General features: G+C 43.5%; 2 protein-coding genes across 2 annotated transcripts; one reads left to right on the top strand and one right to left on the bottom strand.

The window, feature by feature from the left end:
• The first annotated feature begins 791 nt into the window (after nucleotides 1-791).
• On the top strand, nucleotides 792-6,184 carry LOC121615157 (E3 ubiquitin-protein ligase MARCHF2-like). The gene is made up of 5 exons (XM_041949382.1): nucleotides 792-1,073; nucleotides 2,238-2,544; nucleotides 2,648-2,843; nucleotides 3,327-3,536; nucleotides 4,740-6,184. The coding sequence occupies exons 2-5, from the start codon at nucleotides 2,360-2,362 to the stop codon at nucleotides 4,893-4,895; spliced, it is 747 nt and encodes a 248-aa protein (XP_041805316.1). The 5' UTR covers nucleotides 792-1,073; nucleotides 2,238-2,359; the 3' UTR covers nucleotides 4,896-6,184.
• A 776-nt stretch (nucleotides 6,185-6,960) lies between these two features.
• On the bottom strand, nucleotides 6,961-11,863 carry LOC121614431 (ras-related protein Rab-11B-like). The gene is made up of 5 exons (XM_041948289.1): nucleotides 11,666-11,863; nucleotides 9,155-9,350; nucleotides 8,650-8,843; nucleotides 8,296-8,376; nucleotides 6,961-7,679 (listed from the first exon to the last, which is right to left on the bottom strand). Exons 1-5 carry the CDS (start codon nucleotides 11,703-11,705, stop codon nucleotides 7,534-7,536), a joined length of 657 nt encoding a protein of 218 aa, XP_041804223.1. The 5' UTR covers nucleotides 11,706-11,863; the 3' UTR covers nucleotides 6,961-7,533.
• Between the last annotated feature and the right edge of the window lie 382 nt (nucleotides 11,864-12,245).

Below are 12,245 nucleotides of genomic sequence, written 5' to 3'. Positions count from 1 at the left end.
ATGCAGCAGACCAGCCTCTGCCAGTGTTATATATAATACTGCTGGATTATAATCATTGATGTATTAGCATTTTAATGAAGTCAGTTGAGGTGATTTTGCGGATTCTCTCTAGGCAACTGTTGTGTGATATGATTTATTAAGCAGTCATTGCTGTGTTTTGCCATTGTGCTAATGTCAAGTGACTGCCATTGATGGCAGACTTGCTAATTTTTATAAAGAACCCTTCAGATCCTTGTCTCGCACGCCTGCAGGTGTTTTAACATCACCTGTGGAACAACGGTCCCAACCGTCCTCTCTGCGCCACCCTGACACCGTTGACTAAATAATGCCACCTAGCGGTTTTATTTTTAGATGACTTTGATGTAACTGATTTCTCGGTGGAGGATAACGGTCATGTCCTTGTTGAAATCAAACCAATGTTGACAGGAAAAAGCCTGAAACATTTGAACCACAGTTTCTCCGAAGAGTCACGATCACAGGTTTTGTAGATATTGTTTGTACCTTACGCTGCATTCCAGCCTCCTCGTAAACTACATTTGTAGAATTATATCATTGATCATGGTCATCGGAACGTTAGGAGTGAATGAAATGTTTACTGACGTCTAAGCAGCTCACTTGGAAATAGAAAATTACATGTAGTTCCACTTCTTACAGGCGTACTAGTTGTATTTGCCAGTGTGATAAGTGGCATGTGTGTAAAGTTGTCATTACTACAACGTCGGTACTGACTTTGAAGGCAGCATTGTGTCACATGACCAACGCACAGCTGAGGGACGCTGAGGAAGGCTTGCCCGTTGCTAGCCTGTTAGCCACGATAGCTGTGTCTAGTAATCCTGACAGAAACAGCCATTTCTACCCACCTTTCCGAACAAAATCACTCGAGGGAGATATACTACAAGCCATGGAGAAGATGCAGCGCATGTGGTCGTCTTTTGTATCGCCTGATATCACCAGCTTTTGGTTAGATGTCAATGTCATAGTTTGTAGCTAGGGCTGTCCAGTTAGCTCAGCTAGCCTGTGTGTGGTTAACGCAGGGCCAAGGCCAAGGCCAAGCGAGAAAAGGGAGCCGTCGGGTGAGTAAATTTATGCTAACGTCTGTTTTTCACCTTGTTTGCCTGCTTTTCTATATACTAACACCGCACATCAGCGTGTTGTTCGACTGCTTCACGTGGTTTTTGCGTATGGGGATACGTTTTGCATTTGTTAGCTGTTGTACACTAACGGCACTGTATCAATCCTGTATCTACAGCTACACATCGGCCAAAATTAGCTGTGAAATTTGACTGTTAATCTTCCACTATTAGTGGACAGTGTAGATTTACAGGGCTCACGCAGTCTGACAGCTCGAGGATTTATTTTCTTGGCACTCAGTTTGATGATAACAGAGCTAAGCCACCAGATCTACAGCATGACTTCAATCCTAATGGCTTTAGTGTGGTTTATTTTGCTTTGTCGTCTGGGGCTTTAAACATTTGTTTAAACATTGTAATGCTTCTTTTTCATGGAAGTTGTGTAAGAGTATATTAGTGACAGCATCAGTCTGGAGGGCAGGTTGCAGGGGCTGGTGAAGGTAACACAGCCTGTTCCTCAAACGACCCCCACTGTACCCAAAGTTCACCCTAAACTTCAACTCCAGTTATTTTGCTGTGCACAGCAGGGTGCTGCATCATGTATTCGCTTGCCAACACAGTTTACTGACTCCATATCACCCTTATTTACTAAAAGGTATTAATTACCTCTATTTGGTAAAACACTTTAAATACAAAATATTTTTTTATGGCTCCACCATCACTCTAGTTGAAATGTTCCAGGTGTGTTGTGCATGCATTTTCACACGTCTCACTGATGCAGAACATATTTGGCGTTGTTACCAATCATGCTGTCTTGAATTTAATAATGTTCTGTGAGGCTCAAGCACAACTCGATGTCACAACATGCCTTTGTTTGTCCTGATGGACTCATTTGGTAAATGGCTAATATGGGGAATTTTGTGCCTTGATGTGAGACTCTCTGAAAGTTGTGTCTCTTGTTTATTTCCAGTAAATCGTATTTCCAGCCTTTTTGAGACATACAGTAAAACAGTAGGATGTCGCCTTCTCATGTATCAACATGACATCAGTGAGACATAGAAAGAATCTATGAGAGGCTTGCAAAAATAACATCATGTTGTATCAATGTTGTCATTTCAAGTCACCCATAGTTTGTCTGTTGTTCATCTCCTGGTCATAATCCACCAGGCATTTGCTCTGTAGGTGGTCACGGGAGGAGAGAAGAGGTGTAGGGCATCAGGTTTTGGATCAGAGCCTCTTCTGAAGTCGCCTCCACCATCATCTTAGTCACTGTCACCCTCAGTTGAGCCATGTCTTCGTCAGGGTGCTGCCACCTACCCGGCTCTCTTTGTGATTACTCCGGGAACGCAGAATCTGATGCCTCCAAGGATTCAGAGGAGTCTGATTCTACTGCACAGGCCCAGTACATTGCCAAGGTTACGGCTAAAGATGGCCGCCCACTCTCCACCGTTGTCAAAGCAGTGAGCTCGCAGAGGTAAGTGAGGGAGGAAGTCACATGGGGCCCTAATGAACATACTGTAATTACATTGTTCTTTGGTTAATCGTCATACTTTTGTCTGCTCTGCTTTGCTCCACAGTGATGTGGGCATGTGTCGGATTTGTCATGAGGGAGCTGGAGGGGAGACACTGCTCTCCCCCTGCGACTGCACTGGTACGCTGGGTAAAGTGCACAAGAGCTGCTTGGAGAAGTGGCTGTCCTCCTCCAACACCAGCTACTGTGAACTCTGTCACACAGAATTCACTATTGAACGACGGCCACAACCACTCACACAGGTGAGACAGTTTTTACTGCTAGGAGAAATGTTTTTGTTGTCCTATTTTTCTTCTTCTTTTTTCATCCAAAAAGAGGAGGAAATAAGCAAGACTAATTTATCTAAAGCAAAGCAGGCTATTTTTGCTTTTGGCCTTGTACTGATGTTTGAAGTGACTGTGAGTGATTTTAAGTCATGTAAAGTGTGTGCCAACAGGTAGCATCATCAGGATGTGACATGGTTTGCTTGTATTAATGAGATGGTTGCCTGACCTTGTAATAAGAGCTCTCTTCATAGGACTAGTTTTCAGTTGTATCAATGCATTCCTATTACTTATGCATGAAAGTCCCACCTTTTTAATTCTTTTTTTGCCATGTAGGATTTTGTTGCAATACTCTTTGCTAACTGAGATGCATGAAGCAATCAGAGTATCGCTGGTTTAGGTGATACTGTAGAAAGCTAATTTTCTGTCGGACAATGGACTTTTCATTTTGCTGTTGCTCAGTGGCTGAAGGACCCAGGCCCTCGCAGTGAGAAGCGCACGCTGCTGTGTGATATGGCCTGCTTCCTCCTCATCACGCCCCTGGCAGCCATCTCCGGCTGGCTGTGTCTGAGGGGAGCCCAGGACCACCTGCAGCTGAAGAGCAGACTTGAGGCTGTTGGCCTCATCGCCCTTACCATCGCCCTCTTCACCATCTACATCCTTTGGACACTGGTAACTAATCCATTACTTAACTTAATCTCCTGTAATTGAGAAAAGCATGATGACACACATGTTCATGTACATCTGGTTAAGGCATAATATGTAACATGTCTACATTAAAATGAATAAGAACGACTGGACTGATGATATATATTTTATTGAATTCTGTACTCACAGAATCCCAATGTTCAAACCCAGAGAAATCCATATTTTTATTTATGGTAATTTAATACATTCCATTAGGTCACCTGTCAGTGCATCAAGCTTTGTACACCCTCTGATTGCTAAAACTTTCAGGGAAGCAGCAGATGAGACGTCAGTGAGGTAGCAAACAAGCTAGCTAGCCTCTGTGTGGTTAGTGTTGCTCACTCATGATGGAGCTATTATTAATTTTCATCAGCGATGGCGGTTGTTTAACAATGAAGACAACAACTCCCTCAATCCCACGCTACCTCACAACATCATCAAACTTTGTCTTTTGTTATTGTTTTGATCCCTAGCGGCAGAAATTACATACTGTGCATTTAATAGGCAGACACAGAGTGAATGCTTTTCTCTCTGGCATCTTGACACCCACAAGTTGTTTTTAATATCTTGGTGTCCCACACAGATTTCGAAAACAAATGTTAGCTGGCACAGACACAATAGAATAAGAACCAAACCCACAGATTTGTGCTCTGCTGTTGATTATCGCAGAAACGATATCACTGTTTTCTGGTCCCACTGTGACCTTGAATGGTGCTTGAACAAAATCAAATGGTGGAGAGATGTGAGATCTTGATAATCTCTGACACAGATCACTCGTTTGTTTGGAAGCTGGCCAGATGGTTCATGCATACACATGCATGCATAACTTATTGAGACAGTAAGAGTAAGCTGGCTTACTCTTAAGTAATAATAAGCTGCTTTTCTGTCACTGGATCCTATTCTTTAAAAATAGGATATGTTGTGAATCTGAAACCTTCTTCAGAAACTTAATCCTTTAATCTTCAGCAAAAGAATCAGTAGAAATGACAATTAAAGTTTAGCCCTTTGGCTTGCAGCGTTAGTGCCTGTCGTGCATCAGCTGCAGCTTCAGCCAGCGTATTGTCCCTGCCCTGCATCCGCACTACTCTGTCTCAAATATCTTGTTCTCAGTTGTATTGATGTCTATCTTCCTCCTCTGTTGTCGCCTCCTGTCTTGCCCCCTCCCACTCTTCTTCCATCCAATCTCAGGTGTCATTTCGGTATCACTGTCAGTTGTACTCGGAGTGGAGGCGGACCAATCAGAAAGTGCGCCTGCTCATGCCCGACATGAAAGGGGCGCACACCACCCAACGTTCTGTGCCGACCAAGTCGACCAAGAAAATGACTGACGAGACCATCGTATGAGTGCAGAGCGGTGCCAATGGGAATATTTAAAATAGCACCCACTGAGGCACTCTCTTAAAAAAATACAAAACAAAAAACCCCCCCAAAATTAATCATATTAATGAACTTTTGCACTTCCTATGGACCATTCTGAGAGGAGAGAGAGCTACGTTCTCCTCCTGTTTTCTTTTATTGAAGCACTTGATGTAAACTACTACGGTCTTGGCCGACCACAAACAGTGGTTTTGGGAAGAACTCATTCCGGAGTCATAGTTGAAACACAGATTTGTCACCGGACAGCCAGTGCTGGGATGTGAATGACATGAACACATGGACAATGGACTGACCAGCTCAACTGTATGTCTGTGACACAAACTTATGAAATACTAAGACACAAGCTAATGTAGCAGGATATAACTGAATTCAGCATGCTACTACAGTATAATATGAAACGTATTCACTACCTATAATTCCCCCATGCCCCTTCACAATGTATTTAGTTGTTTTTGAACAATGGGCAGCCAGTAGCCCGGCAGGATAATAATCGAAAAACGTGACTGACAAAGTCTATCTGTGAATATTCATTCTTGACAAGTAAAGGGCAACAGTTGCAAGGTCTTGTCTATAATCTGAACCCTTTTAAATTTTCCTGGTAAAGCTTTATCATTGCTGTCTGAACGGTGAAAATCAACTCCTCCTCCTGTTCAGACAAGCTAAGGCATCACATATTTATCACACTTGTCATGGGGTCAGTGAGGATTGTAGTATATGGGTAACACTCCCTGCAGCCGTCAAACGGAACTGCGGTGATGTAAAAAGAAATAGTATTAAAGGTGTGGAAAGTGTTTACATTCTAATTGGATGACATCTCTACTATTGTCATAAAAGTGCATTAGCAAACGGCCCTGCTCCACTTGTAAATGCACCATTCATTAATTGAGCTGCCTAGCAATGACCAGTAGTTATGTCCTACATCACAAGAGATGCAATTTTAAATAGACGAGATACCAGTGTTCTGAATAGTGAGATTACAGACTTGTTCAATATAAAAGCAGAGATGTTGCAGGCGGGTGCTCTGTGAAGGTGCAAAAGAGAAATGTGTTCTGAGATGTCGATCGATGTATGCAGCAAATGCTAACAAAGTATTTTGTGTTATTGTAGTCTTCCTGCTGCATCCCCTGGAAAGTTGGGTTACTGTGCAATAAAACACGAGGGACTCCTGGACGAAATCAATGTGGAATGTGACTTGTCTGCTGGTTTTAGGTATTTCAGCTACTAACGATCTTCATGTGGCCTTTGGAGATATTATCAAATGATCAATCACTGGGGGGGTGGGGGGGTCATGTCCTGAGGTTTCACAGTCTTATTGTGTAAATATGTAGAATTGTTTTCCCATGTAATATATTTGTGCTGGGAGACCTTTGTGACAGCCACAGTGAATACTATGAATGTGACATTTACTCAAGTATTGTACTTAAGTACAATTTCAGGCACTTGTACTTCGAAGATTTCCTCTTCAATCTGTTTTATACTTCACTGCATTTCAGAGGGAAAGTCCACTACACTTAATTTAAAATAATAGTCACTAGTTACTTTTCAGATTAAGATTTTACATAAAAACATGCACATTTGTGAAATACAATACATTGCTGCTCACATTCTTTTATGTTTGCGACACATTACAAAAAAAAGCAGTGTCCGACTGGGGGCCCCTTGTCACGTTTAATGATTTGTTACCAGCTCCACCAAAGAATGGGTTCCCCTTTAAGCTCCTCAGATGGTTTCTTTAAATTAACTATATGAGGCCTAAAGAGATAAAACTAATACTTCAGAAAAAGAGCAAAGTTTCTATTCAACACAAATTTGCGTAGCAGATTTTTCTCTTCTTTCTTGCCTCAGTAATCACCTCCCCCGAGTCATCTCCATATATAACCTATAAAGCTAACTCCATCACCAGACCAGAAGCTACAGTCAAAGTACATCAAAAATATCAGTGTTACAAGGTGGTTTTGTGGTAAGGTCACTTCAGGTACATTGTGTCATTTTGTGTGATGTGTTGCTAAAATAAAAAAGAGCACAAGCACCATAATATTGTAAAATTTAATTTCATGGCATTAATATAATGTATGTGAGCAGACAAGCTATCAAAATCAAAACAAAAAAAAATGAATATATTTTACACAAAATGAAATAAGCATCAGCAGCGTCACAACCACTTTTGAGATGATGACTGAACAAGGAGGAGGAGGAGAAGGAAAGCCCAAAAAACAGGACTGCTGGTACAACTGAAACAGGCAGGACTCAAACCCAGGCCTCCAGCGCATGGCAATAACCGTCTACCAGGGAGATGTCTAGGCTTACAAGGTCTCAGGCCAAGCTATTCTGCTACACTATCATGGGTAACTGGTAGCTACTTACGCGGTACCACCAGTCCTGTTTTTGCACAGGGATGTAGCAGATTGTACCTGGGTCAGATTATAATTTGAAATCAATTCACACACCTCTTTTTAGGATTGATCACGTGTGGCATGACAGAACTGACTCCACTGATCTAAAAAGTGTAGATTCAGACAATATTGCACCCCAGGCGGATGGAAGCACACTGACACTGGATTTCAATTAATAATCGACCCAGGTGAGGAGGGATAGTGGCCATGGGTTACAGGTTCTGACAGCACTGCAGTTTGCTCCCCCTCTGGCCGTCCGTGGTTGGTGGCACGCTGATGTCCACCACGTTGTTTCCTGGGGACTCGTCGTGGGCAGACCGCTCAGCAATCTGTTTCTGCGAGACGATGCGGTAGATTTCTGTTTTTGAAAAGGCGGAACAGAAACAGATCAGCAATTTCACCCCTAAATTCTTATGTTCTTTTTGGGTGAGCTGGCAAAGATTATCTCAGAAGACCACCTTTCTAACCACAGTAGGTATCTACAGCACTGAAACAACTTGCATCATCCTCACTTGGCACCTCAGAACAAACATGTTAGAGAAACATGTTCAATGATGCAGTAAAATATTACCCTTTTTTAGTTGCAAATAATATTTTAATATGAGGAGCTAGTTTAAAAACTGGTTTTAAATTTATGCTATTTCACACAAAGGTTTAGTGCCTGAACACATGAGGTAAAATCTTTAACTTCCAGTGTTTACGATTTGGTGGCATCTAGTGGTGAGGTTGCAGATTGCAACCAGCTGAATACCCCTCACCTCACCTTCTCCCTCCAAGCATGTAGGAGAGCCTACAGTGGCTTGTAAAAAACATGAAAGACGCTCTCTAGAGCCAGTACTACACACTGGACCTCTAAGTAACACGACTTTAGCTTAGAATCACATAGTAATGGTGTGCTATTAGACCAAGGTTTGGGAATAATTAAAGTAAAAAGTACTTTCACTCCGATGTCCCACCACTGTTCATAGGCGTACCTGTAAGGATATTCTTAAAGGCTTCTTCAACGTTTGTGGAGTCCAAGGCTGAAGTTTCTATGAATGACAGATTGTTCTTCTCTGAGGGTGAGAAAAGAAAGCCTGGATTTAACAGCAACAGAAGCTTCCTATTTATCATAAAAACCCAGCAACATGAGTTAATGTGTAATAATGGAGCACAGCAGTACAGGCAATACAGGCTACATAGATTGTAATTGTGATGTCAATTATCTCTATACACACAATATGCAAATCAAATGTCTGTAAATTGACAATAATAAACAGACTCTGTAAAATCCCTCCCTGTGCTCTAACATCAGGCCTGGTCCTGTGTCTGTCTGTAGGTTCCAGTACCTGCGAAGGCCCGGGCCTCGTCTGTGGGCACGGCCCGGAGGTGGCGCAGGTCGCTCTTGTTGCCAACCAGCATGATGACGATGTTGTTGTCGGCGTGGTCCCTCAGCTCCTTCAGCCAGCGCTCCACATTCTCATAGGTCAGGTGTTTGGCTATGTCGTACACTAAGAGCGCCCCCACCGCTCCTCTGTAGTATCTGTAGCAGGAGCAAAGATGACAGGAAACGTCAGGGGGTCGAACAAGACTATTTTGCCAGGTTTAGTCTTAAAAATCACTGGTTTTCATTACACGTTTTTTATCAGATCCACCTATGTATCTAGGGCGTTAAGAGGGCTGCCTGGGGTCTTCCTCTTTAACTAAATGTTGGAGAACATGTCCAAAGATCTGCCTCATTTGAAGTGCTCTATTCTGCGGGATAATGTGTCAACTGTGACTGAAGCACTTCCCCACACTGAGGGGTTTCAGGTGACAGGCAGGGTTCTCTGCAGCACACAGAGGCGGACTCACGCCGAGGTGATGGCTCTGTAGCGCTCCTGTCCTGCTGTATCCCAGATCTGAGCCTTTATCGTCTTGCCGTCCACCTGAATGCTGCGCGTGGCGAACTCCACCCCGATAGTGCTCTTGCTCTCTAGGTTGAACTCGTTTCGTGTGAATCGAGAGAGCAGGTTGCTCTTCCCTACGCCCGAGTCCCCAATTAACACAACTGCGGAGGGAAAGAGAAGGGGGGAGGGAGGGAGGGAAAAAGATGAGACAAGCATGTTTGTGTGGTACCGTATGTGTGATGGGAGAGGCAGGGGATGGGCTATATATATTAATAGATCCAAGAAATGTGGATATTGCATAAAGTAATGCCTCTAAAGGTTGTTTCAGCAGAACCCAGGGGCTTCATGCTTGTGTGTGTACGTGATTTATGGGATATGAAAAACACATTTCTATTGTAAAGTTCGAGTGTATCACAAAATACAAGGCTCGAGTCAATACAAGCCCTTGACAATTCTTTTTAAATTCATACAGCTCTTAACTTAATGAAAAGGATCATTGTGAAATGTTTGTAAAGAAACAAATCTCTTTCTGATCTATTTCAAGGAGTTTCTCAGCAGCATTTATCAAAAGACAAAGACAAAGGCACGGCTTTACAATACATCAACAATAACATGAGACATCCTGACTAAAAAAGCAACGACAGCAGCAGCGCAGCATTGTGTAACAGACATTGAATAAACTATGTGTTAGATTATTTGATAAGTCATGTGCAGCCTGTCGTTTTAAGCAATATGCAACACTGAACTGTGTGTCTGACACCATCCACCTTTCCTCACTCATAATTCAGATCAGAGCAGCTGAACAACCATTCTTTTATTTGAACTGTTGTGCCAATCCAGACTGTTTCTGGTGTCGCTGTAGAGACCCACTCGCACAGAGAAGGAGGGTAAGCCAGCTTAAAAAAACCCACAAAAAACACGTGTCGATTAGTAAGCCAACCACCTAACATCATGAAGAGGTACCGTTATTCATTGTGCCATCACTCACCCAGCAGATAACCCAAACAGGAATTAAAGCCCTGAAGTGCCTGAAGGATTATCCACGAAATAAAGAGGTGCTTTAGTTGGTGATGGCCGAATCTAAATAATGGAGTACAGGGGATGATTTTTAAGAACCATTTGTTGCACTGAGGAGAACTGAATAAATGAGGGATCTGCTCTTCACCCTGCGTCTTTAATGAACTTTATATGCTGGGCCCTTCCAGTCAAGTAAATAAACTGCTGAAATCTACCTGTGAGCACGCAGGTGGGGAGGCTTTCACCTGATTAACTCATTCCAGAGCAATGAAGACACCGTCTGTAGGAAGGTGGCAGCAACACTGAGTATACATGTGGGAACCTGACGTTGAAAACATCTCAAAGAACCATGAATTAAGCACAAAGTCAGTGTCTGAACAGCTGCTGTGTGGCATCCAGCATTTCACGCATGTGTCGGCTGTGTTAAATGAGACATCAGAGTGGCTCACGGACCGGGGGATGAGCCGGTGTCAGGGCCGGGCTGAGGTGGCTGCTGTTCCCAGCGCAGCAGCAGAGGTGGAGCCCTTTTGTTTTCTCTCTCTCCCTTCGACAAAAGGAAATAGAGCCGAACTTTGTCCCTGCCGACACCGCGCTGGCCCGGGCTGCAGGAAGCTGATAACAGGGCTCCATCAAAACCTGAATCGACAAGTTTCAGGCCGCCTTGCCCTTCCTGCTTCGACCGGGTACACAGATGATGGCTCGGGTAGAGAGGGAGAGCTAGAGAGGGAGGGAGAGAGCCCTCGCCTCCGGCAGATGCCCTATTCATCCCACAGAGGATACTTTGTTACATCTAAATGGCCCTTTGGCTTATACAGGCCCAGGATGTTAATGTGCCACAGGAGCTGATAGCACGATCAAAGGAGGGCATTCTGGATCCAACTGAGTCCTGAAGATAAACATGGACCTGAGTCTGGTACCGCTTCGACCTCAAGCTGAACGGGCCTGCTGGTGATCACAATAAGGCTAAGACACAAAGTTATGAGCATTTTCAATAAGAGCTGACTCTCACAATCATCCGAGGATGAAGCTTATTGATCACTGGAGGCTAATAGGCCTTTAATCAACCACATGAGGTGGAATGAGCAGAAACACATCAAATGTCATTCAATAAACGAGGAAACTGGTGACTCAAACGACCAAATCCTGCTCCGTGAGTTGATGAAAGTTTAATACAAAGGCCGAGCACGGGCAGGGTGTTGCATCCTATACCTATAAATATAGCTGCAGGCGCTGTAATGTCACAATGACAGCATTATGTTGTAACAGCACCAAGCGATTATCATCCGAGCAGCTCCTGAGAAAAAACACATTAGTCCGATTCCTTAGAAAATGCAGATATCTGCTCAGCGAAAATGACACAGTGCGAGATTTATCTATAAAGCATAGCTTCGTCGGCGAGAGCCTGTGTAAAGGGGGAATGCAGTCATCTTTTTTTTTTTTTTTTTTTTTTTTTTTTTACCTTTGAACAAGAAATCGTATTCATCGTCTCGGTTCCCCATTCTAGACGAGGCCGCTCCAACGCTTGTCTCCGGAAGAGGATGCGTGAAAAGTATGGCTATGAATTGTCGTTATATGCCAGAAAAAATATGGGAAAGGTTTGTGCCGAGACTCTGCGCCAGTTTGGGCTGTCAAGGCGAGCTGGCCGCAGAAGGGGAGAGCTCCCAACTCTGCAGAGGGAGGGGAGGAGTCCCTGCGCTTCAAATACCTTCCTCACGGGGGCGCTCTTTACTGGCATGCCAGCAGACCAGCATCCAGCTGAGGCCAGCCGTCAGACACTCTTTAATTCTGAATGAAAGAGTGAGAGGGTCAGGCCACAAAGGATTGTCACATCGTTTAACATTATAATAGACAGTAATAAAAATGTTATTTCACATGCAGTGGTGTGATAGCTGCAGTTTTATCAGGCAAAAATAACCAGTGAATTTCATCCTGCAATTTCCCAGCCTGGGATAAATAAATTCTATCTATCTATCTATCTATCTATCTGTCTGTCTGTCTGTCTGTCTGTCTGTCTGTCTGTCTGTCCTAGCGAATTGTTT

This window comes from Chelmon rostratus, chromosome 12 (assembly GCF_017976325.1).
Source record: "Chelmon rostratus isolate fCheRos1 chromosome 12, fCheRos1.pri, whole genome shotgun sequence".
NCBI classification, from domain to species: Eukaryota; Metazoa; Chordata; class Actinopteri; order Chaetodontiformes; family Chaetodontidae; genus Chelmon; species Chelmon rostratus.
The sequence above is the reverse complement of the archived record's forward strand: the minus strand, read 5'-3'. Positions and strand labels throughout refer to the sequence as shown.

What these genes read in the sequence shown, in the direction of transcription:
- LOC121615157 (XM_041949382.1), top strand. Translation starts at nt 2,360, where the DNA reads ATGTCTTCGTCAGGGTGCTGCCACCTACCCGGCTCTCTTTGTGATTAC. An exon ending in GGCCACAACCACTCACACAG is followed by an intron (nt 2,844 to 3,326) that starts GTGAGACAGTTT and finishes GCTGTTGCTCAG; the next exon opens with TGGCTGAAGGACCCAGGCCC. An exon ending in TCTACATCCTTTGGACACTG is followed by an intron (nt 3,537 to 4,739) that starts GTAACTAATCCA and finishes ATCCAATCTCAG; the next exon opens with GTGTCATTTCGGTATCACTG.
- LOC121614431 (XM_041948289.1), bottom strand. Translation starts at nt 11,705, where the DNA reads ATGGGGAACCGAGACGATGAATACGATTTCTTGTTCAAAG. An exon ending in ATACGATTTCTTGTTCAAAG is followed by an intron (nt 9,351 to 11,665) that starts GTAAAAAAAAAA and finishes TTCCCTCCGCAG; the next exon opens with TTGTGTTAATTGGGGACTCG. An exon ending in CGAGGCCCGGGCCTTCGCAG is followed by an intron (nt 8,377 to 8,649) that starts GTACTGGAACCT and finishes TCTCACCCTCAG; the next exon opens with AGAAGAACAATCTGTCATTC.